Genomic DNA, 14986 nt, shown 5'->3' with positions numbered 1-14986 from the left:
GCCACTGCGCGCGCCCCCCTCCCTTCCCTCCATGAGGCCGTCACGTGACGGCGGCGTGCGCCACGCCCGCCAGCGGCCCCTGACAGGAAATGGCGGGAGGGCGGCGGCGGCTCCTGGGAGAGGGGGGAAGGCTGGCGGCGGCAGCCGTGATTAGAGGCGTTAAACACCGCTGCGCTCTGTAGCTGTCGCACCACAAGCCCACRCGATGTGCGTGCCCGCGTGAGGGAAACAGGCCCGGCCCAGCCCCCGCAGCGACCCGCGGGCCTGGGGAGGTGCGCCGCTGCCATGGCGGCGGCTGCCCGGCCCCGCGCCTCTTCCAGGAAGCCGATAGCGTGAGCGGCTGGGGGGAGTTCAGCCCCCGGTCAGAGGGTGCAGGATGGAGCCTGCCAGCTCAGCAGTTTTTGTTCTTGGTAGGAAAAGAAGAATCGTTTCACTAAAAGCCTTTGAACAATTTGGCATGTATTTCCTGCACGYTGCTCTACGCAGAGCTCATGGGATGTGCCACCAGTGTGAAAAAGCCTACCRGGTTTCACACAGAGGGTTGCATGCAGACATAGTGGTGAAAAACCAGCAGAACTTCTTGTCTTCTACCTCTATAAAAACACAAAGCACCTCAAAATGTTAARAAGTTCTCCTAGTGATCCTTTGTTTAGGGTGGCAACCCTTTACACGGTGAGGTAGAGAAATAAGAAGCTGAGGGACATGCCAGGATTGAAAATCCACTCTTCATGTGAACCATTCCTGAGGACAGTTGATTCTCTTTTACCACCTGTGCATCACAAACAGAAATCAACCTGTGAACGCACCGCCAAATACCACCGTTGTGCACCACTGTCTACACAGACCTACACTGGCTGAAGGTCTGGTCCATAATATTAAAGGCAAAAAGATAGTTACCTTCGACTATTGGTGCAGTTGTTCAAATCTATCCAGAAGTCTTACGACCTACATATTGGTCAAATCACTCTGTGCTCTCCTATATCTGCCCACTGACGCGTTTGTTATCATTTATAGATGTAAGGACTCATCTGACTGAAAGATAAGCACATATATGTGAGTGATGCAGCTCAGCTGCAAGTACATACGTCTGTGTCATGCTCTTCCGACATGGCCGCTTACAGACTATATTGCAGAAATCACGTATACAAAAATGCATATGATTATATTAAACATTTCTTTTATCTCTATTACATCTCCTTAACTTTGGTACCTACTGATTTTTTCCCTCAGTGCTCTTATGCTTTTTCTTAACAATAATTTTAAGTTAAAAAAAAGAAAAAGGAAGAGATGAATGAGGAAACTGTTAGCTGAGCTTAATATGAGAAAATGTCACTTTGCCTGTTTACTGAAAGGACCTTCCTTTATCAAAATCTATGATGAGTATTAATGTTCACACCTTATATAGGGAATGTCCCCACAAGGAGATAAATTCCATTTGAGTTATTCCACACGGTCTTTATAAAAAAAGCATTTATCAAAACAGAGCAGGATGTGGTTGCATAAAATTCATATRATCATCCAAGAAACACATCTTAGTGGTCTTAGTACAGAAATAAAAGCCAGTAATTCTTGAGCTCTAGTCTAAGATTTAAAACCAAGTGATCTTTGCTYGCTTGACACAGTTTTCTGGGAATCTCATCTTCAGAAATGCAGAAGACTCCCAAGTTCCTACAATTCCTCTTGGAGTTAAGTAGTTTTCAGTGAATGAAAATTCTGCCATCCTTTCTTATTGCRTGCTTCTTGTCTGCATAAGGAAACTGTTAACAGTACTTGCACTTTCCTTCAAAAAGTTTAATGTTCTTCTCAAAGGGAAAGGAACATTTATTGCCTCTTACTGAGGGAGAGAGTTAAAAACAAAGAAGTCAAGGCCAACATATTAAAACAATTCTTGGGTCCTGATTAATTCCTGCCRGTAAAGTATAACAAAGAAAAGTGAATTAAGTCACAGAAACAGATTAAGAAAATCATGGTTGTGCAGCAGAAAAGATAACGACAGCCAAGCTTGTGAAAGGATGACATGTGTCTTTGCCTTCTGGGCCAGTGAGATGCACCTAAATCTTGGAGTGCAATGATAAAGGGGGTGGATAAAAGAAGAGTAAAGGCTATTTTCTGGTGTCTCCTGATAGCAATATGACTAACTGAGGCCATCCCTTGCCAGAAGTCAGAACTGTGTCAGAATAGACAGGCATCTCCTAAGGCTACCTGTGCTTCTGTCCAGTGCTGCTTCAGCCTCTCATCTAGTTCTCCCTGGTAGTCTCAGTTTTGTCCTTTTCTTCCTCTTTTTTTGTCCTTTCACTTCACTTTCCCTCATCCACTCACCCAGCCAATGACTTTGCTAAAGCCTCCTCCTTCTCTGGCTTCTCTCTCCAGCTGCCCGCAGCCATCTGCCCTGTGCAACCATCATCCTCCAGTCATCCGCTTCCTGCTGTCCCTCTCAAAACAGGGTGCCTGTCACTCCTGCCTGTTCTTTCAGTTTATCGTCTCATTCTCAGCTACTCCCACTCCCCATTTCCAACTGTCCAGGTCATCTCATTGCTAGGTGGTCACTGGTCTCTTCCAGTGCTGCCATCACTCCTCTCTTCTTCTCTCCAAATTCGCAACTGTGCCCTCAAAAACCTTGTAGCTATACCATTCCCAATCTTCTGCCAAAGTGACATGGCCCTCAGCATGCTGCAGAGAGGGAAAGACTATGCCCCATCATATTAAAACCTGAGCTGAAGATGTTAGAGTTCCCTGAGGAGGACATTAAAGTGGGCTCAGTGTTATCCAGCTTGGCAGGGGAAGCAAAATAGCTCAGTCCTGGGTCAGGTGTTAGCCCAGCTGCATCCTCTCTCCCCAGCAGCTAGGTCTCATCTATAAGGCAGGGTGCGCAAGGTCTTTTGCTGTTTTGCTTTTTTCCTTCCTCTTTGCCATTTCTTTCCTTAGCTTTCCTGTCTCTGGAAAGTCTAGGAGTGACGGGAAACAAATGCTTGCTGCCCAATCCTGCTCCCAGCTCTTCCCATGCGGCTTCTAAGGAAGCCCCTCATTTTCAGTGGTTGTGACCTACCGGATAAGATGATGGGCTCTGGAGACATTGCTTTAACTGTTGCCTTGCTAGGGCTCTTGAGACTAAGTCATCTTTCTCTCCAAGCCACCATTTCCACCTTTCTTTGGAAAACTGCTTGGAAATCTCTSTGGAAGGAACAAGGTGCTGAAATTCAGTCTGTGCTTGACATTCTTACAGTACCATTCTTGTTGCTTCACTTACCTTAGCCCCTTCCTTCCCCTCACCACCATCTCCAATTTCCTTAGACAGAAAGGTAGTTACTCACCACATGCCTTTTGTGTTGCATGACACAACTTCTGATGTGTGAAGAAAGGGCAACCACGTAGGAAATGTGATCTGTAAAAAAGGGGGGATTCCACCTACCATGCTTTCCACAAGAGAAAGCAAAGAGAATCGTCATCTTAGCTATGAATGGATCTATTAAGAATGAGGCTAACTTAAAGGGACTTTGGAAGGAGAATGGAGAGACAAAGTTTAAGATCCTGTTGGACCATTCCCTGGCAATTCCAGGGGTATTACAACCAGGAGATGACACAGCTGCAGCTAAAGTGGGAGTAGACTGAAGTGGGGGTTGTTTTGCATTGAATGTGAAGTGTGGTCTCTGGTTAGTATGGTGTGGCTTTTTTCTCTGGGGTCTTGTGCAGAATTCAGCGTCTAACTCGCACCCACTTTACCTTGCTCTGTCAGAGCATGTTTCGTGGCCCACAGGYGTAAACACAGAGGGATCTGCACACTCTGGAGGGTGCTCGGACTTGCATCATTGCCATATGATACATGGACCACATGAATGTATCTTCACAATGGCCTTCACGTCCCTCACATGTGGGATAGGAACGTTCATGTAAACTTCCATAAGTTGGATTTGTGTTGGAAAATAGCATTGTGAGAAACAGTGATCWCCCCAGGAACTGTGTTTCTTCATAATTAGGGGTGCTGTAGGTCAGGACTAAGTTGGAAAGCCAGAAGTCACTGGGTAGGTACGAAGTCATGCACAGCTCCTGCCTGCGCTTAGTCTGCTACTGCTATTCTTAGTCCCTTGTTTTCTTGACTTAGCAAATTTACATAATAAAACTATCCAAGACTCTAGAAGTCTATTTGCTTTCTCCAACTGAAGGATTCCTGATTTGGGGCCCTCCAGTCCATGCCCTATAATCTGATCTAAATGCCTTGTGCTTCACATGGCAAATCTGCCATAGCTTGTTAACCGATGGGGTAATTCACCTGGGCAGCATGTGAAAAGCAGTTTATCTCTGATCTTCTCTGTGTTTGGTGGTTTGGATCATTTACAAATGTCATCATACCTGAATTTACACTGCACATTGCTTATAGAAAAGATGAACTAGCTTTATAATGGATAGAATTATATTTGTAGGTTTTATTTTAGCTTATCAGAAAACACTAGAAATTGAAAAAAAAATCCARACTTGATCTAAGAGGGGAGGAGTCTGTGCCAGTACTGCAACATACCAAATGACTTGGAGCTCTGGAGCGCAACAAGGTTTGAGAGTTCAAACCTCAGTTTTCAGGTCTTCACAGCTATGTCTCCTGATTCTCCTGCAAGGAAAATATTCTTTCAGAATTTATGTGCAGACTCAGTTTTCAAATGTTCCTAGATAAGACACTGATATCCCTCAGTGGAACTTTTAAAGTCAGCATTTCAGGGTGAAATGACTATTTTTGTTCCTCTAAGCATGCAAGGTACATGCAGTTGGTTGTGCTGGATGCTTTATTTAGGCCAGGGTTTGCACCTCACCTAAAATACTTTTGAGCCCTTCCACAACACAGGAAGGGTGATGCAAATAGCTGTTCAGAGAAACCATTTGTAGTTCATTAACAAGTTTTGCTGGTTTGCTTACCAAACCAAGAAACTACGCTGCCTCTTTTTGACTGGTATCATGTCCTGATATTATGTCCAAAAGAATTGCTTGCATATAGGAGCCATCCTGTTCTCCTCCCAATATGTCTCTCTCAGAAAGTGGAATCATCTTTGATAGCTGTCACCCTCCAAATGCCTGTTGGCTTCCCTGTCCTTTCCTTACTTCATCAGACTCCACTGAATTCCCTCTCTCTCCCAATGTTTTCCTTCAGGACAGTCAATGCAAYTGGAATTTCTATCACCTTTGCAATTTGAGAGGACCACCAGCATTTCAGCTTTGTTTCAAAGGTCAAACAGCAACTCAGTAATTGAAATAGGAGACTGAAAACATGTGAAGAACTCTCCTCCTGCTTCTTTTMGCAATCAGCTGATACCTTGAAGCATGAGATATGATTACTTTGATATTAGCACGTGGAACTAAAAAGGTTATTCATAATGATTAAATTACCTAGCAGCCCAAAGCAGAATGCCAGAAAAAMCTTCTGGAAAGGAAATAGTGTCTGTGATCGAGAAGCTGTTGTGATTCACAGGGCCAGATTTCACATGATTTCAAGCAAACACAGGAGAAAGGCCTTCCAAACCACTCTCTCATTCAGATACTGTGAAAGACCAGAGATAAAGATAAAATACTTCCATGAGGGCAACAAAGCAACTGGGAAAGCAACCTGTGCCTTTAGGCTATTAYTGTGAATGGAAAAAGAGCACTGCTCTGAGTTCAGAGCCAACATGCTTTTCTCAAGTGCCCAAGACACAGATTGTAATGTCAGAACAGTCACAAAAACACTGGCTGGGAAGCCGCTGCCCTGAGAAACAGTTTTGCATGTGTGGGGGAAATACGAGCTATCCKTATATAACTTGGAAACAAACGTATATGTAGTAAGTGAGCGTGCATGCATATGGGTGAGATGTAAACATTCATKCATGACGTGTATGTGCATTTGTAGGACCTGCGAGAGCATGCCAAGTGGTGCTGCATGAGATGTGTTCACAGAGGATGTGGTTTGAATGCCTGTTCAGTGTGTTTTCTGTGTTGGAATCAGGGACACAGGCACACAAGTATGTGTAGGAGTCTAATGTGAAAAAGGCAAAACATGCCCATGTGGCTAGCATGAATTCCTGTGAATGCTTAGTGTGAGACTTGGCACAGTAACATTTTGTGTGACTGAGGGGCCAGCCCTCTCCTCCCTCCCTGTACTGGCAGGCTGAGTCCTTGGGCAGCAGAAGGAGATTCCACGATTCTCTGAAGAAACTGGTTGGGCAAACGAAGCTCTTCATTTCCAGTGCTGTCAGTCAGATAGCATTCACCCACCCGTTGGTGTGAAACAGCTCTACGGTGAGGAAGCACTTAGTAACCAAGTGGTCTTTCTCTGGTCACAATGAGTCACAATTTCCCCAGACAGCAGATGCACTGACGCTGGCTGGCTTCTGCATCTGCAGCTCACAGCAGAGCTGACCAAGGCTGGGGACATTCAAGGAACAGGTGCTTGAAGCACTACTTACCTGCTAGCACATGCAGGATGCTCAGTCACAACAGCCTTGCCTTACATGTTCTTGTTTTACTCCAGCCCCAGTCTGGGAGTCTTTTGGGGAGGAATCGTCCCCATCTCCTGAGGAACGAGCAGCGCATGCAGGTCCCACTAGCTCCCCCCCAGCATCACTGACCTGATCAGCATGAACAGCCTTATGATGCAAGGATCATTTCCAGGATGTCTATCAAGCTCAGCTCATATTGGCAACCTGAGGCACCCAGCATCTTCCCAAACCAGGCTGTGCCACTTTCAGCTCCCATTTTGTCCCCCGCTCCCACCCCCAGGCCCTACCCCTGCCATGCTCCCAGCTCCAGCCCTTGCCCCCAGCCCCAGCCCCTGCACCCAGCCCTATCCCCTGCACCTAGGGCCARCCCCATCACCTGCATCCAACCCCGCCGCCAAGCCCAGCCTTAGCCCTTGTGCCCAGCGCCAGCCCCCAGCCCCGACCCCAGGCCTGGCTCAGACCTTGCCCCCAGCCTTGTCCCCTGCCCCCCGCCGGCGCGCGCGCCCTCCCCCTAGCGGCCCGGGGCGGTGGCCGCGCGGTCCCGCGCCCTCATGCAAATGAGCGCGGGGAGGCGGGTGTTGATTGGCTGCGGCGCGCAGCGCCGGCGCCGCCTCCGGCGGGGACAGGAGTCGGCCGCGGCGGGTGCCGGCGGCCAGGTGCGCTCGGCCGGTGTTGCCGCTTCGCTCGCTCGCTCGCTCGCTCGCTCGGTCCGGCCCGGCACCATGACCGTCACGCGGCTGGACCAGGGGCAGCGCCACCGCCCGCGAATGGCGTTCCTGAAAAAGGTGAGGGCCGAGGCGCGCCGGGGGCGCAGCCCCACCGCTCCGGGTGCCGGCGCCCCGCCTGGCCGGGGGCGATGCCCGGTCCCGTGCCCGCGGGGGGCAGCAGCCGCCGCTGGGTCTGCGGGGGCAGCAGCCGTGGGTCCGGGTGCCGGGACCCGTCAGGGGGCTGCATGCCCCCTGTGGAGCCCCGCTGGGGCCAGGGGTTGGGGGCTGCGGGGCAGCACACAGAAAACACCGATTTGCCTGTTCTTACAGCTGTATCTCAGCCTAGTTGTGCTCCTGGCAACTTTCCTCCCTCTCSCCTCTCTTTCCCCAAAGGCCCTGAAAATGGTGTCATAAACTAGGAGAAATAGCATCACCTGCCGTGTTGGGCCCCCCATTCTGCGGGGGGCTGCGGGCGGCTGGTCCTCTGGTGCCTTGCTGGTGCCTCCAGCTGGTGCTCGCTTTGGGAGGAGGTTTCATGGCCAACTGTTTGCTCTCTGCCTCTTTCCACTCTTTCAGAGATGAGTGTGTTTGTGACCAGAAACAGTTGAGAGAGTGGGAAGGTGTATGCCTACGTGTTTTGGATAGGATGTGTAATTTTGTAACTTGTTTGGGTTTTTTTTCTGTAGTGTTCATTCAAAAATGTAGCTGGTTTCAGTGTAACTGATGTCTACAGAGATTTTTTTTTTTAATGGCATAGTGTTAAGCTAGCATTTCTCCCACCTACTTTTCCTGTCTGCAGCTTATCTTGTTGAGTGGAATTAGCTGAATTTCCAGTGACAAGTACAGCTGTTCAGTTCCTCTTTGAGTTGTAATTAGCTCTCACGCAACACCCACAGCCTAAGAAGGCAGGAGGATTACGGGGGGAAAATTTGGGGCTGTTCAGTCCTAAAGTATGTGTTTGACAATACAAGCACTGGTACTTCTCAAGCTGGAGGAAGTAAAGAGGATATTTTCTTTCGTGATGTGTTTTTCTAGGTAAATTTGACTGGGGAGCCCAGCCAAAGGAAATATGCTGGGCCAAATTTTGTACGGAGTAATAACCTGTGGCACATGAGGGTGCAGAGGAGAAACTGTGTGCTTTGAGAAGACACCCTCCAGCAGCTATGCTTTAGCTGTTCAGTGGGCGTATAACAGCCTTTGCAAAGCCCTCAGGTTCCTCAGGTGGGAAGATCTGTTAAAACAGAATTGTTACAGAGAATACACAATTGCATTGTGAGCTGGGAGAGGATTTGAGTAGTTATAGCACTTTGCATGCCTAAGACCTGTTTAGCCCCAGGAAAGGAACCTCCTGYGATGGTCAGTAGAAAGGCTTTGGCTCTCACCTCTGCTTTCCTTCCTCCTCTGTTTTTTCCCAGACAGTGGGAAAGCCCTGGATGAAGCCTTGGCTGTTAGATCGGTGTGCTTTGTATGCTGACAGCCACATCCTCTGAGAGCAGGGCATGCCCTTGAAATACCAAGCACCTTTAACAGTTGTTGGTGGTGGCAGCTGAGGATGCTTGGCACATATCCACTTAGCACCTTGCAGGATTAGATCCTTGAGGAGCTAAAATCCTGGAGAGAAGCTTTGTTAATTGCTTAAGTCTGTACTCAAGCCTTGCCACCAGCTGGCACATATGCTGTAACCAAGGGATTTCCTGCAGGTGCTGTGAGGCTGTTGGTGCTGTTGTGCCTTTGGAGCTAGGGTGCCCCTCTGTACGCTGGTTCTCCAACAGACTTCTTGTGACTGCAGCAGCCCTGCCACCAGAAGAGGGGGAGAAGGAAAGGTTTTGCCTCAGAGGAGCGGACAGTTCTTTGTACTTGCAGTAAGGCTGCTCTGCACAACTTGAGCTGGATGTAGAGCTGGGTCCTTGTGGTTGGTGACACCATCCTGTGGCTCCTGCTTTGTGCCTCAGTCTGGGGCAGGGGCTTTAGGCCCATGGGTGGGTGCAGTGTTGTTGAGAGCTGAAGCAAAAGACACTTGTAGGACTTTGTACAAGACCAGAACCAGTAGTTGTGGTGAGAGCGGAGCTTTCCTATTGCCCTGATCCCCCTTCTGACCTTGCACGTGTCCTGTGTTAGCATGTTTCAGCCCTTGGGCAGGGTAGCCAGGCAAACGTGGCCTAGCCCATAAAACTCACATTAAAAATGTTTGGCTTTATTTATTTATTTACTTATTCCAAAGCATTTTAGAAGAGAATGTTGGTCAGAAAGTCTGCCAGGACAGGGAGGGAGCCTCCCAAACTCACACTTCAGTTACATGCACTTCAGGCCAGATGCTCAGGGGATTTGAATCAGACCAACCTCTTGGTGTCTGTGCCTACACCACCAGCAGGGATCTGGCCTCCGTTAGGCAGCAGCTGGCAAAGCATCAATCAGCACTTTGCAGGGTTGTGCTCTCAGGCAGCTGGTGGGCTGTGTATTTTTCCTTGCTGTGCTACATGAACTGCATCGTGACTCATACCTCGTGGGCAGGGTTGATGGATGCTGCTTGCCTTTTTCCTCTGCCTTCCTCTTACTCTGGTCTCTGACATCCAGCTTGACTCCTGATGCAGCATTGTAACTGGGGAGGAACTGGTTCCTGGATCCACAGCATAGCCCAGGGGGCTTACTGACTCTAGCAGCATCTTGTTTTGAATTCTCCTGGTTTAGCTCTCCAGTAGCTGCTTCCCCACATCTGTCTGGATGTTTCTAGAGGTATATTAGGGGTTGACTTGTGGTTTTGTTTTTAGTAGATTGCTGCTGTCTACTGAGGCCACGTACATTACTGGAGCTGGGCTTTACTGTGACAGCTCCTTGGAGGAAGCTTCTGTTGGCCACTTGACTTATTTGAACCTATCCATTTTTCGTTCCTTCCTTGTGGCAGGGTGAGTGTGTGGACAGAGGCTGTGCTGGCAATGGGTGGGCGAGCATGAAGGAAGGCTGTGAATCTTCTTCCAGGTTTCCTATGCTCTCCCCAAGGGATCTCAGAGACAAGAAATGAGTACTTGTGACTTTATATCACAAAGGACTGTAGTTTGTAGGCCAAGTCAAGCCTCTTCCCTTCCTGTCTTCACTTTCCCTCTCTCTGAAGTRGATAACCCAGTGATACATGCCTCCGTAAAACATTCCACAAAGCTCTGAATGTCTCCGGCAGTGTCTATGAGCCAGGCAGGGTTGTATTTTGGTTGTGCATTTCCTTGCAGGTTTAATGAGGAGGTCCTGCTGGAGTGCTGAAGGTGGCACAGTGAGGGAAGAAGTAGCATGTGGGAAGAGCCAGCTCCAGCCTTTCACTTTTTCCATTTATAGATGTGCGTACTTTGGGTGTGGGATTGCTACACCCTGGGTGGAGTGGGAACAGGCCTCCTTAGCTCAGCTCTAACAAAGAAAAAGCAGGAAGCTGGTTAACAAAACTTTTTTTCTCTGTCTCTCTTGATCCTCTATGAATGTGCAAAGCGGGATTGTTAAATTGTAAGCCTACAAGATAATTTAATTATCTTTTGAGACAGGATTTAAGATGAAAGATTGTATTGCAACCTGAGAAACTGGAGCAGGGAATGTTGATCTTTGCAAACAGAACTAGGTATTGGGGGTGGGGTAGGAGTGAGGTGCAGAACTGGGTGAATATTCATGATGGTGAAAGCAGTAGATGTTTAATTTTAGCATCAGGAGTGGGCACTCTAAGCTGGAGCCTGCTGGGAGAATTGCTGTCTTGTATCTTAAGCAAGGATACCCCTGTCTGAGTTCATGCTGAGAGGGGTTTGAACTTCTCACCTCTGAAGTATTTTGTTGTTGCATGCCAAACTCCCAGCACTCTGAGACTGATGCTTCCGTGCTGAAGATGCCCTGACTCTGGGGAGCTGGTACTCAAAGTGTGAGGCGAGGAAAAACAAGCACAGGAAACACCCAGGGTAACTCACCCAAGTAATCCATTAGCAACAGTCCGTTGCTACTCCCACTTGCAGGAAAGGGTTTGCAGGGTCCCATGTCAGTTGCTGAAGCTTTTCTTGATGAGTGTTTTGTGTAGAAGACCGTGACTATCCCCAGGGATCCCACATGCTGCTGTAAAGCTGATGCTTTTTCCTATAATTTGTGTGTTTAGTTGTGCTTTGCGCTTAACAAACTGAGTGACTTCTTGCAATCAGACAGGGAACAGTTTTTCTGTCATCTTCTCTGTGGCTTTTTGGGTGAAGTCACTTCTGTGTAGAGATTCAGGTTGGTTTGAAAGGAGACCTCAGTGGGGTTTGTGCCATATGACAGCTCTGTGATTAAGGTGAGCTTGCCCCAGAGCCTGGCTCCTTTAGCTGTTCTCCCACTGTGTACGTCTCCACCCATCAACCAAAGGCAGGAAGTGGCTTCTAGCTATATAAAAGTCAAACCAGACAGGGCTTCCCTGGCCAAAAATGTGACAAAATGTGCTAGAACCCTTATCAAGGTAAGCAAATGTTCTCACTATATTTTAACTAGCCATTCTGGCCTCCTGCTCRCAGGCTGGTGCTGACAGCAATTCCTAATCTCTAGTGATCTGTAGTAAGCAGACCATTCCCTTGGGACACAAGGAAGAGACATGCTGAGTTTTGATCAGTAAAGCACGTGGTTTGCAACCAGAGCAGCAGGCACCACCCAACAGTAGCTCCATGTTCATTTCGCTTGTTTTTTTAATACAAGTTACTTTTTTAAAAATGATGTGAGGGAGCCCAGCAAGATACAAAAGCGRCAAATGTCTGGAGCTCTTCACTCATTAGAAGAGAGAACATCCTGTGCTGGGAGGTTTGAGTGGGCTTCTGAATCATTTGCTTGCTCTCAACTGGTAAAGGCCTGTCTCACAAATCCAGCAAGGAGTGAATGGCTGCCCTGTACGTACRCTCCGGACGCAAAGGCTTAAAGCAGAGTGTGCTGTACGACGTGTAGAGAACGTGCCACTTGAGCCAACGGGTCCTGCCAGTGGCTAGGGGTGTGCAGCAAGGTATGACCCCCGTCATTGCAGCATGGAGGCAATTGGCACTGCTGTATGTGTTCTGCCAGCATCCTTGGTAAGGGACTGCTGTTTGCAGAGCAGATGCTGAATTTTGGACAGAGTGATTTCCCCAAGATTACCCATGTTTGCTTACGGGGGGACAGGAAACTGAATGTGGGTCTCCTCTCAAAGGATGGGTTGTTCTTTCCTCCCTGGGGTCTGTGCTTCTTGCACAGCCCGGGAGCAGAGTTGTGTTCTCTTCCTGTTGCTTTTTGAAATCTCATCTGGTTATTATCTGTTTATTATTTAGAAACAGAACCTTTACTGTTTGGTCTCCAGCCAAACTATTACTGATTTTCTTGGTGCATGGTGCAATATTTTTGAGCCTGTGCACAGATGGGGTATTTTAGCAGTTGAAGCAGCTTTCCAGATTTTATTTGTTCCCACTTTTCTTTTTAATTGCCCCAGCAAGCAGCCCACTGAGCCAGAGAAGAAGACTTACAGGTAGCAGAGATATCATTCAATAAGACAAAACCATCACAGTGCTATGTCTGGAAAAAGAGCTAGGACTTTTTCTTCTTCCTAGTTCAGTTTTCATGGAGTGGTTACACCCTGTCACCTGCTAATCATGGCTGCATATGCATCTGCTGTGGACTGTAGGAGGGAGTGACACTGGCTCAGTGTGAAAGTCAACATGGTCTTTAAGTGGCATCCCCAACGCAAAGGAGGAGATTTGGAGAGGACTGTGGTCACTGCATCCATCCCTGTGCTGCTCCTCTGCCGTCCCCTCTGAGAGTGCCCAGAGCTACTACGGCCCTGGGGTGCCTCTCCTGGCCATGCTCGCTGCTGTAATGTAGCCTATCCCTGTCATGCTTTGCAGATTGAAACACTTATGATGGAAATGCAGAATCCAGACACAGGCATCAAGATGCACACTCAGAGGGTGATGATCACAAACATCCCACATGCCATGACAGGTAAGAGCTTGTCTTGGGGAGGGGGGCTAGCCAAGGAAGTTTTTCAAAGAAAAACTGTATGTGGACCTCATGGCCACCTTTGGGTTTCCACTGCCTGGGTGCATACTGGAGCCCCTGTTCCCAGTAACTGTCTGCAGTATATCCTTTGAAACATACCTGCTCCCTTTATCTCATTCTCACTCGTGTTTCATTTCACTCCCGGTTCTTTGCAGAAGAGATATGAAGATTGCTAATCATACACTTATAGCTGTCTTGTGTGAGTTTAACTCAGTTGACTTTGCTTTTGCCTTAGAATACAGATGAACAGAAGCTTCAGTTTCCAAACTTGTTGTATTCCTCCTGGTGCTGGATCACAAATCAGGATAAATATTAAAATCCAATTAAAGTAGGCAGAGTAGAATCAAATTGAAATATGGTGCTTCAGAAATGAACAACAAGCAATTAGTCTTCCTTTTAACATTTTCTAGTAATAATCATTTTTCTTCAATTTGCAGAAAAGAAGCAAAATATTCAACCCACTTCTGTCTCTAAATGACAGCTTTTTCTTCCTTCAAACAGGCTGAAGAAAAAACAGATGGGTAGCTGTGCTGTGCTATGTCATGTCTAGTGTTAGAAGCAACTCCTATCACAGTCTTCCTTTGTGCCTGCTAGTTCCTTTCACGTGACACTAGCAATGCACTCTCAGCACTTCTGTTTCCCTACTCTCCAAACCATCATGTAAGCTCTTGTGAGGGATCCTCCATTGTAAGTATTCACACAAACTGTACCAAAGCCTCATCCTGCTTTGGGCTTTCTGCAGCATTTTGAAATTCAGAACAAAAATTCCCACTGAAACCAGTGAGCTTGCTCCAGGCAACTAAGGAGAAAACTTGGTCAAATAGATTAATTCTTCCCCATGGTATTTGCAAAGCCCTGTAGGCCCTGTGTATTGTTTGTTTCTTTTTTTTATATTTGGAAGCAAAGTCATTAAGTTTACGTGCCCATGGGCTCAGTCTGAGTCAGAGTGACGGTAAGGAGAATTGAATGATGTCTGAAGCTCAGGAGCTTCAGAATGACGTCTGAAGTCTCAAGAGCACGTCCTACATGTTACGGTCCAAACTGCATAGCTGCTGCGTAGCTGAAGCTGGTGGGGTGCTTTGCATCTGCAAAGCCTTGCCTCCTCTAGTTCCTGTTGAATAGTTAAGGCAGCGCTACAGAGAAGTTTCCCCTATACTGAAGATAATGTGCCAATTAGGTTAAATGAAGTGAGAATAAGTACTTCTGTTGATGTCTAAGCACTATAAAATACCACTTCCTGAAAGCCAGTAGATAGATGATGTGGAGGGAAGATACCCGTGAGTGTTCATCCTCTTTATGTGCTCTCTGCTTGGTTCTGGTTCCTTAACCAGAATTGCTCGGAGTTCCCTCTTGCGTAGGTTGTAAATTCTAGTCAGCTTCTGACAAGCATTTGAGTTGTGGTCTCCTTTCTTGTCAGTCATTTTCACTCTCTAGACTATGATATTTTTAGTGCTGCTCAAGTTGTATATACAGTTACTGGCTTTTAGGTGTTGCRGAAGAGGCTGGTTCATGTTTAATGAGGGAACTGTGAAGACACTAGAGCAAACTGATCGGTGGATGCTAATCCACTGAAGAAGGCTAAGCTCTTCAAATTCAGGAAGATAGCTAGGTAAATTCCATGACAGTAAAATGGCTCACAATTGAAAAAGCAAGTAACTTTCCATGTTTAATGCACACCTTTTAGTGAAAATGCTTACAAAGAGAGCTGTCTAGAAATGAGTGATGAGATAATCCTTTAATTTCATCTATTTCAGGAAGCAGGCAGTAGGATAAAAGCTCTGAGCTCCATTAGAAGGCTAAGTCATCACTCCAAAGTCG

At 47.4% G+C, this 14986-nt stretch overlaps 1 protein-coding gene across 1 annotated transcript in view; it reads left to right on the top strand.

Moving 5' to 3' along the window:
• The first annotated feature begins 7006 nt into the window (after positions 1-7006).
• The window catches only part of RGS9 (regulator of G protein signaling 9), a 30297-nt gene continuing 22317 nt past the window's right edge, over positions 7007-14986 (top strand). The window contains exons 1-2 of the mRNA XM_085304725.1: positions 7007-7240; positions 13015-13111. Coding sequence (XP_085160851.1) covers positions 7007-7240; positions 13015-13111 — 331 coding nt within the window. The remainder of the gene's footprint in view (positions 7241-13014; positions 13112-14986) is intronic.

The sequence above is a fragment of the Rhea americana genome, unplaced genomic scaffold (genome assembly GCF_003343005.1).
Source record: "Rhea americana isolate MKP2758 unplaced genomic scaffold, rheAme1 scaffold_21, whole genome shotgun sequence".
Taxonomy (NCBI): domain Eukaryota; kingdom Metazoa; phylum Chordata; class Aves; order Rheiformes; family Rheidae; genus Rhea; species Rhea americana.
This window is presented reverse-complemented; position numbering and strand designations above follow the sequence as displayed.